The 19,846-nt window shown below is 42.7% G+C and overlaps 1 protein-coding gene across 6 annotated transcripts in view; it reads right to left on the bottom strand.

Moving 5' to 3' along the window:
* The window catches only part of LOC134340835 (RING finger protein 214-like), a 60,909-nt gene extending 46,093 nt beyond the window's left edge, over nucleotides 1-14,816 (bottom strand). The window contains exons 1-3 of one of the 6 annotated variants that reach the window (XM_063038396.1): nucleotides 14,714-14,816; nucleotides 11,673-11,833; nucleotides 8,766-9,249 (exon numbers count right to left, since the gene is read on the bottom strand). In XM_063038396.1, the coding sequence (XP_062894466.1) occupies nucleotides 8,766-9,249; nucleotides 11,673-11,827 (639 nt within the window). In that variant the 5' untranslated portion in view covers nucleotides 11,828-11,833; nucleotides 14,714-14,816. The other 5 variants (XM_063038397.1, XM_063038394.1, XM_063038393.1 and 2 more) reach the window with 5 other exon arrangements.
* Between the last annotated feature and the right edge of the window lie 5,030 nt (nucleotides 14,817-19,846).

Raw genomic sequence — 19,846 nt, 5'->3', positions numbered from 1 at the left:
AGAAAATTATAGTTGGGAGCTTAACATTCAAAGATACACAATATATCAAAAGGACAGGCAGGTGGGCAGAGGGGGTGGGGTGGCTCTGTTAGTAAAAATCGAAATCAAAGCCTTAGAAAGAGGTGATATAGAATTGGAAGATGTAGAATCCTTGTTGGCAGAGTCAAGGAACCTCGAGGGTAAAAAAGACCCTGATGGGAGTTATATACAGGCCTCTGAACAGTAAGGATATGGGCTACCAATTTCAATGGGAGATGGAAAAGGCACGTCAAAAAGGGCAATGTTGTGATAATCACGGGGGATTTACAATATGCAGGTAGATTGGGAAAATCAGGTTGATGCTGGATTCCAAGAGAGGGAATCTGTTGAATGCAAACAAGATGACCTTTTAAGGCAGCTTGTGATTAAGCCAACTAGGGGATTGGTATTTAGAGTGATAGAAAAGTACAGCACAAAAATAGGCCCGTCATCCCATCTAGCCCATGCTGAAAACATTTAAACTGCCTACTCCCATCAACCTGCATCAGGACCATAGCCCTGCATACCCTTATCACCCATATACCTATCCAAACTTAGCTTAAATGTTGAAATTGAGCTCAGATGCACCACTTGTGCTGGCAGCTCATTCCATATTTTCAAGACCCTTTAAGTGAAGAAATTTCCTCTCCATTCCATTGAACTTTTCTCCTTCACCCTTAACCTATGACCTCTAGCTGTAGTCTCACCCAACCTCAGTGGGAAAAGCCTGCTTGCACTTACCCTATCTATACCCCTCATAATTTTGTATACCTCTATCAATTCTCCTTTCAATCTTCTACATTCTAAGGAATAAAATCCTAAACTATTCAATCTTTCCTTATAACTCAGGTTCTCCAGACCCGGCAACATCTTTGTCAATTTTCTCTGTACTCTTTCAACCTTATTTACATCTTTCCTGTAGGTGGGTGACCAAAACTGCACACAATACTCCAAATTAGGCCTCACCAATGTCTTATACAACTTCAACATTACATCCCATCTCCTGTACTCAGTACTTTTGACTTATGAAGGCCAGTGTGCCAAAAGCTTTCTCTATGACTCTATCTACCTGTGACGCAACTTTCAACAAATCGACCTATACTTCCAGATCCAATTGTTCTACCACACTGCTCAGTGCCCTACCATTCACTGTGCAAGACCTACTCTGGTTGGTCCTCCTACTGAAGTGCAACACCTCACACCTGTCTGCATTAAATTCCATCTGCCATTTTCACCCCATTTTTCCAGGTCATCCAGATCCGCTTGCAAGCCACGATAGCCTTCCTCGCTGATAACAGCACCCCAATCTTGGTGTCATCTGCAAATTTGTTGAACCAGTTAAACATATTATCATCCAGATCATTGATACAGATGACAAACAGCAAACGACCCAACACCAATTCCTGCAGCACTCCGCTAGTCACAGTCCTCCAGTTGGAGGGGCAATCAATTACTACCACTCTCTGGCTTCTCCCACAAAGCCAGTGTCTAATCCAATTTACTACTTCATCCTGAATGCCAATCCTGAATCCTGAACCTTCTTGACCCTTTCAGAATCTTCTTGGTAATTCTGGACTGGGTGTTATGTAATGACCCATATTTGATTAGAGAGCATAAGCTAAAGGAACCCTGAGGAGAGAGTGGTCATAATATAAATTCATTTGAGAGGGAGAAGCTAAAGTCAGAAGTATCGGTATAAGAGTGGAGTAAAGGGGATTACGGAGGCATGAGAGAGGAGCTGGCCAAGGTTGATTGGAAGGGGACACGAGCAGAGATGATCGCAGAACAGCAATGGCTGGAGCTTCTGGGGGAAACTTGGAAGACGCAGGAAAGATAAATCCCAAAGCTGAAGAAGTATTCTAAAGGGAGGATGAGGTAACCATGGCTGACAAGAGAAGTCAAAGATGGTATGAAAGGGCATATAACAGAGCAAAAATTAGTTAGCAGGTAGAGGATTGGGAAGCTTTTAAAAATCACAGAGGGCAACAAAAAAAGTCAGAGGAAAGATGAAATATGAAGGTAAGCTAGCTAATGATATAAAAAGCATACAGAAAGTTCTTTCACATGTATAATGAGTAAAAGAGAGACAAGAGTGGATAATGGACTGCTGGAAAATGACACTGGAGAGGTAGCAATGGGGGACATAAAAATGAACAAATGGCAGACTAATTGAATAATTATGTAATGCCCTGGGAAAGGTTTTACTGCTAATGTGATGGTTTTTCTGTAGCAGCAGTGTTTGGGTTATGGCTAGAGATAACAGGCTTTGGAATGTGCACTGTCCCATGAAGGGAGTGTTTTTTTTCTTGTTGTGCACCTGAGAGTGAGGTGATCTGGGTCTTTTGTTCGGCGAGAGATGAAGAGAGAAGATGCCTGAAAGGAGAGATCATAGACTGCAGGACAGAGCAGACTTGGAATGAGGCCGGGAGTCGACGAAGCCTGGGGAAATCAATGGAAGGGAAACCGTGAGCTCCAACTTGTGCACATTAGACTGTTTCTTTAAAATGGGCCCTTTTCTTTTTGTTTTTCTTTATTGACCCTTTAGTCAGATTAAGAATTAAAGAGCTAAATCACTTAATTACATATGGTGTACTTTCTGTTATTTCATGGTACTGATTTGTAACGGGGGACCAGATCACACAGCATCCACACAAACAAGAGGTTTTGCACCTCAGATTTCACACATTTGGCGGGGCCAGAGACTGTCTTCCCTCGACTAACACTGCCAGCTGAACCTGAAGGTTACAATTATTTTGCGTATTCTTCACTGTGGAACACACTAACAGCATGCCAGAAATGCCAGAGTTTCAGGGCGCAGAACTAAGGAGAAGGTGTTTGGGAACTGAAAAGTCTGAAGGTAGATACCGTAAGTCACCTGGACCAGTTGGACTGCACCCCCGGATCAATAGATTCTGGAATGGTTCTTGATTTGACAGGAAAATTGCAAACATCACTCCACTCTTTAAGAAGGGAAGCAGGCAGAAGAAAAAAAATTATGGGCCAGTTATCCTGACCTTCAGTTTTTGGGAAGATGTTGGAGTCTATTATTAACGATGAGGTTTTGGAGTACTTGGAGGCACATAAAAAAAAAAGGTCAATTATCAGCATGGGTTCCTTAAAGAAAAATCTTTTCTGACTGATCTGGTGGAATTCTTTGAGGAAATAACAGGCAGGGTAGAGAAAGGACAGTTAGTAGAAATTGTTTAATTGGATTTTCAGGAGTCCTTTCACAAGATGCCACATGAGGCTGCTTAATAACAGCCCATGGTATTACGAGAAAGGTACATGGCTAGGAGATTGGCTGACTGGCAGAAGGCAAACAGTGGGAATAAAGGGGGCCTATTCTGATTGGCTGCCGGTAACTAGTGGTGTTCCACAGGGGTCAGTGTTGGGAACGCTTCTTTTCAGGTTACATGTCAATGATTTGGATGAAGGAACTGATAGCTTAGTAGCCAAATTTGTTGATGACACCAAGATAGGTGGACAGGCTGGTAGCATTGAGGAAGCAAGGTGTCTACAAAAAGACCTAGACAGTTTTAGGGAATGGGCAAAGAAGTGGCAGATGGAATACAGTGTAGGAAAGTGCATGGTCATGCACTTTGGCAGAAGGAACAAAGGTGTGGTCTATTTTCTAAATGGGGAGAAAATTCAAAAATCCAAGGTGCACAGGGACTTGGGAGTCCTTGTACAGGATTTCCTAAAAGTTAATTTGTAAGCTGATTCAGGAGAAAGGAAGGTAAATGCATTGTTATCATTTATTTTGAGAGGATTAGAATACAAGAGCAAGAATGTGATGCTGAGGCTTTATAAGGCATTGGTCAGACCGCACTTGGAAAATTGTGAGCGGTTTTGGGCCCCTTATCTAAGAAAGGATGTGCTGGCGTTGGAAAGGCTCTAGAGGAGGTTCATGAGAATGATCTTGGGAATGAAAGGGTTAACATACGAGGACACATACAAGGAGTGCTTGATAACTCTGGGCTTGTACTCAATGATGTTTAGAAAAATGAGTGGATATGGAAAAGATGTTTCCTATAGAGGTGGAGTCTAGAACCAGAGCCTCAGAATTGAGGGACGTCCATTTAGAACAGAGATAAGGAAAAACTTCTCTAGCCAGGGGGCAGTAAACCTGTGGAATTCATTGCCACAGACGGCCATGCAGGCCAAGTCATTGAGAATATTTAGAAACATAGAAAACCTACAATATAATACAGGCTCTTTGGCCCACAACACTGTGCCGAACATGGATTTACTTTAGAAATTACCAGGGTTACCCATAGCCCTCTATTTTTCTAAGCTCCATGTACCTATCCAGGAGTCTCTTAAAAGACCCTATTGTATCTGCCTCCACCACAGTCACCGGCAGCCCATTCCACGCACTCACCACTCTGTGTAAAAAAAGTTGCCTCTGACATCCCCTCTGTACCTACTTCCAAGAACCTTAAAACTGTGCCCTCTCGTGTTAGCCATTTCAGCCCTGGGAAAAAGCTTCTGACTATCCACACAATCAATGCCTCTCATCATCTTATACATCTCTATCAGGTCACCTCTCATCCTCCATCACTCCAAGGAGAAAAGGCCAAGTTCACTCAACCTATTCCCATAAGGCATGCTCCCCAATCCAGGCAACATCCTTGTAAGTCTCCTCTGCACCCTTTCCAGTTTCCACATCCTTCCTATAATGAGGTGACCAGAACTGAGTACAGTTCTCCAAATGGGGTCTGACCAGGGTCCTATATAGTTGTAACATTACCTCTTGGCTCTAGAACTCAACCCCATGGTTGATGAAAGCCAATGCACCGTATGCCTTCTTAACCACACAATCAACCTGCGCAGCTGCTTTGAGTGTCCTATAGACTTGGACCCCAAGATTCCCCTGATCCTCCAAACCGCCAAGAGCCTTACCATTAATATGTTCTGCCATCATATTTGACCTACCAAAATGAACTCCATCTGCCACTTCTCAGCCCAGTTTTGCATCCTATCGATGTCCCGCTGTAACCTGTAATAGCCCTCCACACTATCTACAACAACCCCAACCTTTGCATCATTAGCAAATTTACTAACCCATCCCTCCACTTCCTCATCCAGGTCATTTATAAAAACCACAAAGAGAGGGATCCGAGAACAGACCTCTCAGGCACACCACTGGACAACAACCTCCATGCAGAATATGACCCATCTACAACCATTCTTTGCCTTCTGTGGGCAAGCCAGTTCTGGATCCACAAAGCAATGTCCCCTTGGATCCCATGCCTCCTTACTTTCTCAATAAGCCTTGCATGGGGTACCTTGTCAAATGCCTTGCTGAAATCCATATACACTGCATCTATTGCTCTACCTTCATCAATGTATTTTGTCACATCCTCAAAAAATTCAATCAAGCTTGGAAGGCACAACCTGCCTTTGACAAAGCAATGCTGACTATTCCTAATCATATTATGCCTCTCCAAATGTTCATAAATCCTGCCTCTCAGGATCTTCGCCATCAACTTACCAACCACTGAAGTAAGACTCACTGGTCCATAATTTCTTGGGCTATCTCTATTCCCTTTCTTGAATAAGGGAACAACATCTGCAACCCTCCAATCCTCTGGAACCTCTGCCGTCCCCATTGATGATACAAATATCATTGCCAGAGGCTCAGCAATCTCCTCCCACAGTAGCCTGGGGTACACCTCATCCAGTCTCAGAGACTTAGCCAACTGGATGCTTTCCAAAACCTCCAGCACATCCTCTTTCTTAATATCTATATGCTCAAGCTTTTCAGTCTGCTGTAAGTCATCCCTACAATCGCCAAGGTCTTTTTCTGTAGTGAATACTGAAGCAAAGTATTCATTAAGTACCTTCACCATCTCCTCCGGTTCCATATACACTTTTCCACTGTCATATTTGATTGGTCCTATTCTCTCATGATTTATCCTCTTGTTTTTCACATACTTGTAGAATGCTTTGGGGTTTTCCTTAATCCTGCTCGCCAGGGCCTTCTCATGGCCCCTTCTGGCTCTCTTAATTTCATTCTTAAGCTCCATCCTGCGAGCCTTATAATCTTCTAGATCTATCATCACCTAGTTTTTTGAACCTTTTGTAAACTTTTCTTTTCTTCTTGACTAGATTTTCAACAGCCTTTGTACACCACAGTTCCTGTACCCTACCATCTGTTCTGTCTCATTGGAACATACCTAAGCGGAACGCCACTCCCGTGAATATTTGCCACACTTCTGCCGTACATTTCCCTGAGAACATCTGTTCGCAACTTATACTTCCAAGTTCCTGCCTGATAGCTTCATATTTCCCCTTTAAACATTTTCCTAACTTTTCTGTTCCTATCCCTCTCCAATGCTCTGGTAAAGAAGATAGAATCATGATCACTTTCTTCAAAATGCTCTCCCACTGAGAGACCTGACACCTGACCAGGTTCATTTTCCAATACAGGTTTCCCCCACTATCCGAAAGTAGAGCGTTCCTATTAAACCTTTTGTAAGTTGAAATGGCGTAAACTGAAGCAATTACCATTAATTTATATGGGAAAAATTTTTGAACATTCCCAGACCCCAAAAAAATAACCGACCAAATCATACCAAATAGCACATGAAACCTAAAAAACGGCACGTACACGCATGTGCACACGCCTCCCCGTGCAAGGCTTCACAGTCACGGTAGTCTTTCTTGGGGTAAACACAAGTTTAAAGCGGGCGCCTTTTTTCTATATAAAGTAGAAATAATGTATGTACAGTATAGTTTCATTTATCAGAATCGGGAAGATTTAGCCAACAACCAATTTGTAGAAATAAAAATCGGTACATAGACGCATGCACAAGGCTTCATGGTCACGGTAGTCTTTCTCAGGGTAAACACAAGTTTAAAGCGGGCACCTTTTTTCGTAAAAGCGAAAATCCTCTTTGGATTTCTTTTGGTTCGCAAAAACAGGTACTAATGTAGGTTTTTCATAAAAGCGAAATGGCGTAAAGCAAACTTTTGTAAAGCGGGGGACACCTGTACCAGGTCAAGCACAGCCTCTCCTCTTGTAGGCTTACCTACATATTGTGTCAGGAAACCTTCCTGAACACACCTAACAAATCCATCCCATCTCAACCCCTTGCTCCAGGGAAATGCCAATCAAAATTGGGGAAATTAAAATCTCTCATCACGACAATCCTGTTATTGTTGCACCATTCCAAAATCTGTCTCCCTACCTGCTCCTCAATGTCCCTGTTACTATTGGGTGGTTTATAAAAAAACTCCCAGTAGAGTTATTGACTTCTTCCTGTTTCTAACTTCCACCCAGAGAGACTCAATAGACAATCCCTCTGTGGCTTCCTCCTTTTCTGCAGCCGTGACACTATCTCTGATCAACAGTGCCATGCCCCCACCTCTTTTGCCTCACTCCCTGTCCTTTCTGAAACATCTAAAGCCTGGCACTCTAAGTAGCCATTCCTGCCCCTGAGCCATCCAACTCTCTACAAATGGCCACAACATCATAGCTCCAAGTACTGATCCATGCTCTAAGCTCATCCACTTTGTTCATGATACTCCTTGCATTAAAATAGACACATCTCAAACCATCAGTCTGAGTGCATCCCTTCTCTATCACCTGCCTATCCTCCCTCTCACACTGTCTACACAAGCTTTCTCGATTTGTGAGCCAACCGCCCCTTCCTCCATCTCTTTAGTTCGGTTTCCACCCCCCAGCAATTCTATTTTAGGGACTTGTTAGTCCTTGTACAGGATTCCCTGAAGGTTAATTTGTAAGCTGATTCAGTAGTAAGGAAGGCAAATGCAATGCTTGCATTTATTTTGAGAGGATTAGAATACAAGTGCAAGAATGCGGTTTACCACTTTGATCCTTTAGTAGACTCCTCACTTTCCTTAGTTAACCTCACACTCTTTACAAACTTAAAAAATATCATTGCATTTTTCTTGACTTCATGCTCATTCTTAGGCACAATAGCTGGCATAAGTGTGGTGGGCTGAGTGGCCTCTTCTTTCAGTAAACAATTTGAATTTCCAGTTAACCACTGAACATATCAACACGCGTCCTCTATACCCAGTACACAGTTCCACTTCCTAGATCAAAGTTCTAAATCAGCCGGGTTTATTTAGCACAGAACTAATCTAAGCTAAAAGATGCGAGGGAGGAAAAAAAAACTGGCTTCATACTAACTTGGTGAAATGTGGATTGAAGTTGCTTATCCAAATCAGATCATGGCAACTCAGTAACTTGCTGATTCAAGGAAATATCAACCAGCACGGAGCAAGCTGACCAAAGAGATGTTATGGACACACAAGGTCTCACTCTTTGTTTAAGGATCCCAAAGCACCATCTGAAAGCCAACACACACAAAATGGAGGAGGAGCTCAACAGGCCAGGCAGCACCTATGGAGGGAGATAAACCTGATGAAGAATCTCAGGCTGAAATGGTGACTGTTTATTTCCCTCCATGTATGTTGCCTGGCCTGTTGAGCTCCTCTAGCATTGTGTGTATTACTCAAGATTACCAGCATCTGCAGAATCTGTAAATTAATGCCTCCAGCAATGCAGCACTCCTTTAGTACTGCATCAGAACCACTGGGTATCTTTCCAGTGAATGACCCAGGCATTTCAGGTCAAGTGGTCTAAGTTCAGCTACAGCAACTCCACAGCCCACATACCACATCCTCAATGCCACCCATGATCCTTTCAGCTGACAGCTTTCAAACACTGGGATCCGGAGCCGTCCATGCACTTCACCATTCATGCTTTGTCTTACCTGCACTGCAAAATCTGTTACTGCCTTCAAGGGTGGCGGTTCCTTCAAGTCTCTGGATGTTGTACCAGGATCCTCGTCTGATTTCTCTTCATACAGCATTGTCACCATCCCTTCGTTCACTGGCACCATGCCAACGTTCCATCCCTCTACATTTTGCCGGTAACCAGCCACCAGGTTTGGTTGTCCTAATGAATCGTTGGTAAATGGTTTGGGGAACTGGCTCCGGGTTGCATCAGGCAGCCAGTTGTTCTCTGGATAGTTTGATATGTCTGGAGGCAGACTTTCTCCATACTCAATGTAGCAGTTCACAGGCTGTTGATCTCCAAGCACTGTTTCAGGCACACCCTGGGCACCCAGCATGTCCAGTGTGTAACTGCCCAGTTCATCCTCCGCTTCATTTTCTGGATCAGATCTGTAGATGTTGTCGATGTTCTGTGAAAGCAGACCTGGAGTTGGTGTACTGGGACGTGGCTGATCAGAATCACTGGGGCAAATAAACAATGCAAAAGTTACATGGTTATGCATGCAGTTTTATTTGGTATCATCAGGATTTCAGATTAATTGAATGAGTAATCAAAATTGTATTTTCAATTCATTTATAGGTGAAATTAATTCAATCACTACAATCCAACGTTATAACTAAAATAATTTACATTAGATCAAAGCCACCCTCGTCACATTCCAAACAGCTGCCTGACAGGGCGATGTTGTAGTGTGGCAGTTAGCGCAATTGCTTTACAGCGTCAATGCTCTCCGATAGGGGTTTGATTCCCGCCGCCGTAGGTAAGGAGATTGTATGTTCTCCTTGTGACTGCGTGGATTTCCTCTGGGTGCTCCAGTTTCCTTCAACGTTCCAAATACATACGATTAGGGTGGGGTTTAGTAAGTTGTGGGCATGCTATGTTGGTGGCACTTGCAGGTTGCCTCCAGCACAATCCTCGCTACATTTCACTGCATATTTCAATGTACATCTGTCAAACAAAGCTAATCTTTATCTCGTTTTTAACCTGAATTTCAGTCATATTATCCAACTGAAACAATAGTATCACTTTAAACTTGAGCTTAGAAGAATGAGGGGGGAATCTCATTGAAACCTATCGAATATTGAAAAATCTAGATACAGTAGATGTGGAGAGGATGCTTTACATTAGTGTAAGAGTCTAGGACCAGAGGACGCAACCTCAAAATACAGAGCCATCCCTTTAGAACAGAGATGAGAAGGAATTTCTTTAGCCAGAGTGTGTTGAATTGGTGAAATTCTTGCCACAGACAGCTGCAGAGACCAAGTCATCGGGTACACTTAGAACGAAAGATTGATAGGTTCTTGATTAGTAAGGGTGTCAAAGTATGGGCAAAAGGCAGGAGAATGAAGTTGAGAGGGATTATTAATCAGCCACGATCAAATGGCAAACAAACTTGATAGGCCAAGTGGCGTAATTCTGCTATGTCTTAATACCTTTCCATACTTACAACATTTGGACCTGCCGTAAGCATTACAGTGTACATGAGGAATGGCTGAATGAGATGTAGACAACAGCCCTCTTATCCCAGAAGATACAAGGTTAAAGGTCCATTCTGCGCACTCAGTTGTCTTGGCTGATACACGAATGCATTACTATGAAGAGCTGCACCATTAACAGTGTTGGATAGCTTAGAGGAGAGAGCTCCCTGATCCTCTACAAATAACTATGTATTCCTCAAAGATTTTGCTCTTGCTGGGGGATTCAAAGGAATGTGTTCTTTTGAAGAGAATAAGGGAACTTTCTCCTCTGTCTTAGCCAATGTATTTAACTCCTCCATTAATACATTCAAATCTCAAATAATTTTCATATTCCCATTTATATAAAAGTGACTCTCTTACTGATTCCATATTCCACCTTTCTCTCCCACAAGAATCCATCATTGTCAGTCCCTTTGTTGCTTCCACTTGTCATCTGCCAACTTCTCAGACTGTGATCGAGTCTGCTCTGCCATTTCATCATGGCTGATTTATTTTCCTTTTCAACCCCATTCTCTTGCCTTCTCCCCACAACCTTTGACACTCTGACTAACCAGGAACCTATCAACCTTCGCTTTAAATATAGCCAATCACTTGGCTTCCACTGCTGATGCAGGACAACAAATTCTACAGATTCACCATCCTCTCTCACAAATAACCACATGTTACAACAGTGATGTGCAGAGGAGCATCTCTGAACACATAACACATCGAACCTTGAAATGGCTAGGCTAGAGCAGCAGATCATAAACAATGGCGCCTAACGGCGACTCCTCTGCTTGCATCCTCAGAAACAGCTCTATTTCCATCTTTCATATCTCCATTTTTCCCTTTCAGGATTCTTATTAGAGAGAGAGAGAGCGCCTGTGGTATGTCGAATACTGGGTGAACGAGTTGTCTTTGGGGTACTGCAAGTCTGTATCTTTGCTGATGTTTTGCTGCACGCTTGAGTGCTCGGTGGTGGGTACCGATGCTTTTTTTTGCTGGTGGGGGAAGGGGGATTGTTACTTTGCTGCTGCTTATGTGTGGGAGGAGGGAGCTGGGGGAGACTTTGGGGTTCTAACATTTAACTGTCATTCATTCTTTGGGGCACTCCTCTGTTTCCGTGGATGGTTGAGAAGAAAAAGCATTTCAGGATGTATATTGTATACATTTCTCTGATATTAAATGTACCTTTGAAGAATTCATGCAAAGGAGGTACTTAGTAGAGTGGCCACTGAGTGTGGGTGCCACATTTGCTTCCTTATTACCTCATCTTTGCCAAGTGGCTGTAAAGAATCTTAGATGTTTGGAAAGGGATATGAAGGATGATGTATAAATGTAAGCCTCTCTTTTGTTGGAAAGTGGAAAACCATCTAGAGAACCGGCTACTGTGTCATAAAGAGAAGTGTATGCTCACTTGTGGTTACCTTTGAGCATGGGTTTCACAGTCCAGCTTCACAACATCACCACCAGACTCTGCAGGCACATCAGTCCACAAGGCATCACCAACCTCTTCCACGTTTAACATAGCAGATGTCACCTCAGGTTTTCCTTCAGAGTTGAGGACTCCTGTGGACTCCATGAGTTACTAACAGTATAGAAAAGTGCAGATTACACAAGGTCCAAAATTTTCATTTCACTCCTTAATTTAAAAAAAAATTATTCTCTGTAATTCTTCCCCACTCAGATAATAGGCAAACATATCAGGCACACGTCCAAAGACAAGCTTTGAATCCCTGTCTCATTTGTGGCCTTTCAGCCACACCTTCAGTTTTCCGGTGACTTTTTTCTTACCCAGAAAGGAGTTGCAATCACTGCCTAAGGTGTTGCTGAAGGCACATCCATTCACAAAGGCCGCGGGCCAAGCACTGATTAACCCTTTAGTGCTTCCTAATGACATACAGTAGATGCCCATTCAGCCCAACAAGTTGACGCTTGCTCGGAGCAATCCCATTAACCCTGTTCCCTCATTTATTGTCCCTTATTCCCGCTCACATGCTAACCATGTTGATGTCACAGCCAAGAGAGCTCACCAATGATTCTACTTCTTCAGGAGACTTAAGAAATTCAGCACATCCCCGTCGACTCTTACCAATTTTTACTGATGCACCACAGAAAGCTTTCTATCTGGATGCATAACGGCTTGAAATGGTAACTACACTGCACATGGCCACAAGAAACAATAGTTTTGAACACAGCTCAGCACATCACAGAAACCGGCCTCCCTGCCATGGACTCTGTCAAGGTGTACAAGATGGACTCTCGGCTTCACAATCTTCCTCGTTAACAATCCTGCAAGTTGTCGTTTGCCTGCACTGCACTTTTCAGTAGCTTTTACAGCTTATTCTGCATTGTTATTGTGTTATACTGCCTGAAGTTTCAAAGGCAAAAGCTATAAAAAAGTATCGGGGTGATATTAGGCAGGAGAAAGGAATAGGACTAATGGGCTACTCTGTGTGAACAGGCATAGACTTGATAGCTCAAATAGCCTCCTTCTAGATAGGACATAGAAGAGTGGAAGAACAGGCACTTTGGCCCACGATGTCTGCGCCCACCATGATACCAAATTAAACTAAACCTAACCACTGACACACAATCCATGTTTATGTTCCTGCCCAAATGATTTTCAAAGATCACCATACTACAGAGTGTGCATTTCTGCCAGAGAGTTCAACTTTGAACTCATCTGTCCAAAGAACATTGTCCCAGAAGCATTGTGGAGCATCCAGGTCTTTTTTTTTTGCAACTTGAGATGTGCAGCATTTTGAAGAGTAGTGGTTTCTTCCGTGGTGTCCTTCCATGAACACCATTCTTGTTCAGTGCTTTTTTTATAGTGGACACACGAACAGAGACTTCAGCAAGTTCCAGACATTTCTGCAGATCTTCTGCTGTTACCCTTGGGTTCTTTTTCACATCCTTCAGCAATACACACAGTGCACTTGGTGTGATCTTTGCAGGACACCCACTCCTAAGGAAAGTAGAAACAGTACTGAATTTCCTCCGTTTGTAGACAATTTCTCTTACTGTGGACGGATGAACACTCAGGTCTTTAGAAATACTTTTGTAGCCTTTTCCAGCTTCATGCATCTCTACAATTCTTCTTCTAAGGTCCTCTGAAAGTTGTTTTGATCGAGGCGTGGTGCACATAAACAGATCTTCCTTGAGAAGCACAGGCTCTGTCAGTAACCTGACTTGGTGTGTCTTTTTAAAAGGACAGGGCACCTCTACAACCCAACCTCCAATCTCATCTCATTGATTGGAACACCTGACTCCAACTAGCTTTTGTGGAAGGTATTACCCCAGAGGCTCACATACTTTATTGAACCTCGACTGGGATTATTTAAATGGTGTACTCAGAAGAAGTACAATTGTTTGCAGGTTATTAGATTGTGTTTATCTATTATTGTGACTTAGATGAAGATCAGACCACATTTTATGAGTAATTAATGCAGAAAACCAGGCAATTGGAAAGGGTTCATAAACGTTTTCTTGCAACTGTAGGCCAGTGCCCATATACATGCCCAGATGAAGTCCTACACTGTTGAAGGTGCCACCTTTTGATCAAGAGATTATCTCCCTACAATAAAAAAGCCAATGCATCCACCTGGAACAACCTCCAGATTATGTAAAAATTAGGGCTTTGCTTGTGAACGTGTGTGATAGCAGAAGTTCCAAACTTCTACACAGCTACTTTGCAGACTTCCACAAACACTTAAGCAGTTGGACAGCTGGATCAGCCTGAGGAGTATTCTAACCACGGACAGGGGTTTTACAGACATTAACTGTTGGAGCTGAGTTGCCCCAGGATCCCAGCAAAGTTGAAAGTGGGCCTAGTGGGAAAGGATCCGAAACAACATACCTCTTCAGGAAGTCGCAGTCATTTGTTAACTACTCTCAGGAGTAAACTCCAAAGGACCTTTTTAGCATTATTTCAAGGAAAATCACAGGAGCTCTCCTGAGGATCCGACCAAAATCCATCCCTCCACCAACATTATATATGATAGCGTGTGCTATAGACACATTGATACTGCGTGTAGAACATTCTAAGAAATTTAAGATCAAATATCGCGTTTAAAAAAGCCGTTGCAATACTTAACGCACACATTAACTCAGGCGTCACTGTTTTTCTGCACAACTAGGTGCACTGAGGCCCAGAGATAGGGGTAAATACAAACACAAACACACAAAATAGAGAAACACACACCCAAAATGCTGAGAAAAAGTCCCACCATAAAATTTAAGAAACTTTCCACAGCCAAAACAGCTAATTAACTTTCCTCCAATCTACACCGTTTTCTCCCTCACTAACCTAACAAAAGAAATCTATTTCCCTCCTACCACAGATTACACGCAACAATCGCGACAAGACACAAAATGTGACAACCGTTAACCTTTCAGCCTACCAACGACACCATTCAGCACGCAGACCTTCAGTTTTCTCTTGAACTGGGAATCACTAGACACCAACCTGCAACAATACAGCTGATTGGAGCAGCCTTGAACAATCCAGCCAGCCTTACAACAATTTAATGCTCAGACCAATAAGACGCCTTCAACAATTCAACGGGCTAGCGCCGGGGCCCGTTTTGAAGTTGACGTCATTTCCGCCCCGCTTTGATAATAATTTGTTCCAAGGGTGCGTTTGTGCGTCGATGATAGCAGGCGAGATTGTGCTGGTGCGCTGTGGGCGAAGTGTGCTTTGCATCGGCACTGCACTTCAGGACAGCTGCAGAGTGTCAAGTTTAAACTCGAGAGGTTCTGCAGATGCTGGAAATCTGGAACAACACGCACCCAAAATACTAGAAAAACACAGCAGGTCGGTCGGCATCCGTAAAGGGAAATGCGTGGTCAACGTTTAGGGCCGAGACGCTTCATCAGAGCAATCCTGATGAAGGGTCTCGGCCCGACTTTCCCTCCACCGAGGCTGCCTGACCAGCTGAGTTCCTCCAGCATTTTATGTTGCAAAGTTTAAACTCTTCCCTCTGCTGGCCGACTTGTCACGATTGCTAGGTGGTATTAATTGGTCACAAAACGGTAGAGAGAGTAAAAAGAATGAGATGGCTTGAAATCTGGAACAGAACGCAAGTTAGTGATGTTATGCGCTGTATCCACTACCTTTTGTAGGATCTTCCATTCAAGGGCATTGGTGTTTCTGTACAGGCTGCAATGCAGTCAGTCAATATACTCCTCACTACACATCTAAAGAAATCTGTCAGTGCTTTAGATGACATGCTGAATCTTCGCAAGCTTCTCAGGAAGTAGTGTAATTGCTACTCAGTCTGCTGAATTTATCCAGCAAATTGTTTGTTGCTCAGAATCAGGCTCAGAAATTGTGAAATCTGTTGCTTTGCCACAACAATACAGTGCAAGGCATAAAATTACTATAAATCACAAAATAAATGGATAATGTTTTAAAACAAGTGAAGAATGAAGTAGTGTTCATTCACCTACAGACCTTTCAGAAATCTGAAGGGGGTGGAGAAGCAGCTGCTACTGAATCAATGAGTGTGTTTCTTCGGGATCTTGTACCTCCTCCTTGATGGTCGTAATAAGAGGGCATGTCCTGCATGATGAGGGTCCTTAATGATGGACCCCGTCTGCTGGAGGCACTCTCTCTTGACAAAGAGCTCAATGATGGGGAGGGTTATTCCCATGATGAAGCTAGCTCAGTCCACAAACTTTTATAGCTTCTTGTGATCCTATGCATTGGAGTCTTCGTACCAGGCTGAGATGCAACCAGTCAGAATGCTCACCACCATATAGCTATAGAAAGTTGCAAATCTCAAACTCCTAATGAAATAGAACTGTTGGCTTGCTTTTTTCATGATTACATCAATGTATTTCCACCACTGAACCCTTGATAAGGACTGGTGTGTGTTCTCCCAAATCCCCTTTCCTGGTGCACAAACAATTCCTTGGTCTTGCTGATGTTGAGTGCAAGGTTGTTGTCCAGATTCTAGCATCTGCAGTCTCTTATGTCTCTGGCATTCAGTATTCAGATAGTAAAAAAAAATCCAGAGCAGAATGTAGCTATTAATGTAAATCAAAATAAAAAATGCACATGTTGGAACTCTGCTGAGTATTTCCAGCATTTTCTGTTTTTATTTAAGCTGTTGATATAACAGATTTCAGCAAATGGTGTTGATTTTGTTGACTATGCTAAACTTCTTTCTCCATCTCTAATTGCCCTGGCAATGAGGAGGTGGGTAAGAGCCAACCACATTGGTCTAGTCACCAGAAGATAGCAGATCTCCTTCCTTCAAAGAGTTTAAGAAATAAGAGTAGAATTGGGCCATTTGGCCCATCATGTCTGCTCCATCATTCAATCATGGCTGATTTAGTATTCCTCTTGACCCTATTACCCTGCTTTCTCACTGTAACTTTGACATCCTTACTAAACAAGAATCAACCTCTGCTTTAAATATACCCAATAACCTGGCCTCCACAACTATCTGTGGCAATGAATTCCACAGATTTACCATCTGCCTCTAAATAGACGTCCTCTATTCTGAGGCTGTGCCCTCTGGCCCTAGAGTCTCCTACTGTTGAAAATATCCTATCCACTTTAATTCTGTCTAGGCCTTTCAATATTCCGTAGGTTTTAATTAGATTCCCCCTCATTCTTTTAAACTCAAGCAAGTCCAGGCCCAGAGGCATCAAATTTCATGATTACTACTGCAGATATCCAGCAACTTAATCCAGCCCACATGATTCTGAAGGCTTTCAGTCAGAGAATCTCAGCACCCTCTCATACAGGAGATGGCCATTCCGCTCAAGCAGCCTCTGTTCCCCTTTTGCTCTTCTAGTGAGATTTTTAGATGCTTAATCCCCTGCTCTACTTGCTTTATACTTAGGACTGTGTGGCTAAGCACAGCTCTGATGTCATATATAAGTTTGCTGTTGACACCACTGTTGTTGGCCAAATTAAAAGTGGTGATAAACCAGCATATAGGAGAGAGGATTGAAAATTTGGCTGAGTGGTGCAGTCCTTGTTTGTGTGTAGGTTTTCATTGATTCTATTATATTTCTTTGTTCTACTGCAAATGCCTGCAAGAAAATGAATCTCAGGGTAGTATGTGGTGACACATATGTGCTTTGATAATAAATTTTTCTTTGAACTCTTTTTTCCCCTCATACAACAACACTCAAAGGGGAGTTGATGGGTAAATATGTGTGATTATGTGGGGTTTGCATGTTCCTCCGTGACCTCATGGGGTTAGCCTGGGCACCCCTGGTTCCTTGTGCATGCTAAACAGTGCTGGCTGTTAATTAACCCTGGTACAGGTAGATGGTGGGGGAAAAGATTAAAGATTAGCTTTATTTGTTAAAAACGTCGAAACATTTTTAAAAACAAAAATTCTCTGCCACAGGAAACTGTTGAGGCCAGTTCATTGGCTATGTTTAAGAGGGAGTTAGATATGGTCCTTGTGGCTACAGGGGTCAGGGGGTATGGAGGGAAGGCTGGTGCAGGGTTCTGAGTTGGATGATCAGCCATGATCATAATAAATGGCGGTGCAGGCTCAAAGGGCCGAATGGCCTACTCCTGCACCTATTTTCTATGTTTCTATGAAACATGCATCATTTGCGTCAACAACCAACACAGTCTGAGGATGTGCTGGGGTCAGCCAGCAAGTATTACCATACCTCTGGCACCAACAAGGCATGCCCACAAACTACTAACCCTAACCCGTGTATCTTTGGAATGTGGGATGCATCCTGATGAAGTGCCTTGGCCTGAAATGTTGACTATTTTTTCCCCTCTGTTGATGCTGCCTGACTTGCTGAGTTCCTCCAGCATTTTGTGTGTGTTGCTCAAGATTTCCAGCGCCTGCAGAATCTCTTGCATTCATGATTTGCAGCCTCATCCCTGGAGCAACTCGAGGGAGGTTACATGCTTAGCAAGACCTAAAAGGCTAAAAGGAGGATGCAAACATAATTTCAACTTACATTAAATATAAGTCATTAAATGTGTTCAACGAGACAGATATTTCTTAATGCCAAAGCGAAAGTGGAAATAAGGCACTGAAATGGGTAATGACCTATGATGGTAAAGCAGCCTATTTCCATTCCTGTTTTCTATAATTCTATGACATCCTGTATCAGAGATTGGTTAGTTTTTGGAATTTTTTACCCTGGAGGACTGTAGATTTGTTGATTTTTATCCAAAATAGAGATCAACAGTTTTGCAGTATGAAAGAATTCAAAGAATAAGTGCACGAAAAGGAAGGAGATCAATCTGATTTTGATGAATGGTGGTTTGCTACAAAGGCAGACGGCCCCTTCCTGAATTCTTTTGTAATGTTCTTGTTCCTGGACAGTCTTTACCAGTGTAAAGAAAATACTCTTTACTGGGAATAAAATCGTAAACACACATGGAGTTTGAAGGCCTTGGCCTATACTCGCTGGAGTTTAGAAGGATGGGGTTCTCATAGAAACCTGTCAAATATTGAAAGGCCTCGATAGAGTGGAGGTGGAGAGGATGTTTCCTATAGTGGGAACATCTAGGACCAGAGGTCACGGCCTCAAAATACAAGGATGTCTCTTTAGAACAGAGATGAGGAGGAATTTCTTTAGCCAGAGGGTGGTGAATCTGTGGAATTCATTGCCACAGATGCCAAATCATTGGGTATACATAAAGCAGAGGCTGGTAGGTACTTAATTAGTAAGGCTGTCAAAGGTTATGGGGAGATAGCAGGAGAATAGGGTTAGGGGGAAAATAAAGTAATCATGATCAAATGGCAGAGCACACCTGAAGGGCCAAATGGCCTAATTCTGCTCCTATGCCTTGTGGTCTAACTGTGCAATTTATTTTAGTGACTAGCACAGTTGAAAAGAATGGACTACTTAAAAGCACTTGGAGTATTGCATTCAGTTTTGGTCGCACAATAGGAGATACCATTAAGATAGGATATTTACAGAAAAGATTTATAAGGATGTTGTCAGGACTGAGGGGACCAGATTATCGAGGAAGATTGGACAGGCTAAGACTACTTTTTGGAGTGTAGGCGACTCAGAGGAGATTGTTTTGAAATGTATAAAGGGATATGGAGCGTAGATAGGGTGAATGAACACTGTCAATTTTCCCCAGAGAAAGGGAATCAAAAACTAGAGGGCACAAGTTTAAGGTGAGAGGGAAAAGATTTAAAATGGACCTGAGGGCAACTTTTTCCTCCACACAGAGGGTTCTAGAGATATGGATCGAGATGCAAAAGGAAGTGGTTGAGGCAGATGCAATAACAATTATTTAAAATATATTTAGACAGGTATATGCAACGGAATGGATGTGGGTTAAATGCAGGAAAACAGGATTAGTTTAGGTGGGCATTTTGGTTCCCATGGACGATTTGGGCTGAAGAGCCTGTTGTATGTCTGTGTGTCTTTCCCTCCCCCTCTCCCAACTTTCTGTTGTCTACTTATTCTTTCAATCAAAGTACATCATTTCACCCATTCCAGGAACAGCCTGGTAAAGTATGTGATGTGCAGGAGCCATCATCTTTCAATCGAGTCTACTTTTAATTGCTTACTATGAAAATAAGTAACTCTACACAAATATTTAAAGCTATTCATAAAAATAACACAATAAAAAACAAGAGCCCAGGGT

The sequence above is a fragment of the Mobula hypostoma genome, chromosome X2, assembly GCF_963921235.1.
Source record: "Mobula hypostoma chromosome X2, sMobHyp1.1, whole genome shotgun sequence".
Taxonomy (NCBI): Eukaryota; Metazoa; Chordata; class Chondrichthyes; order Myliobatiformes; family Myliobatidae; genus Mobula; species Mobula hypostoma.
This window is presented reverse-complemented; position numbering and strand designations above follow the sequence as displayed.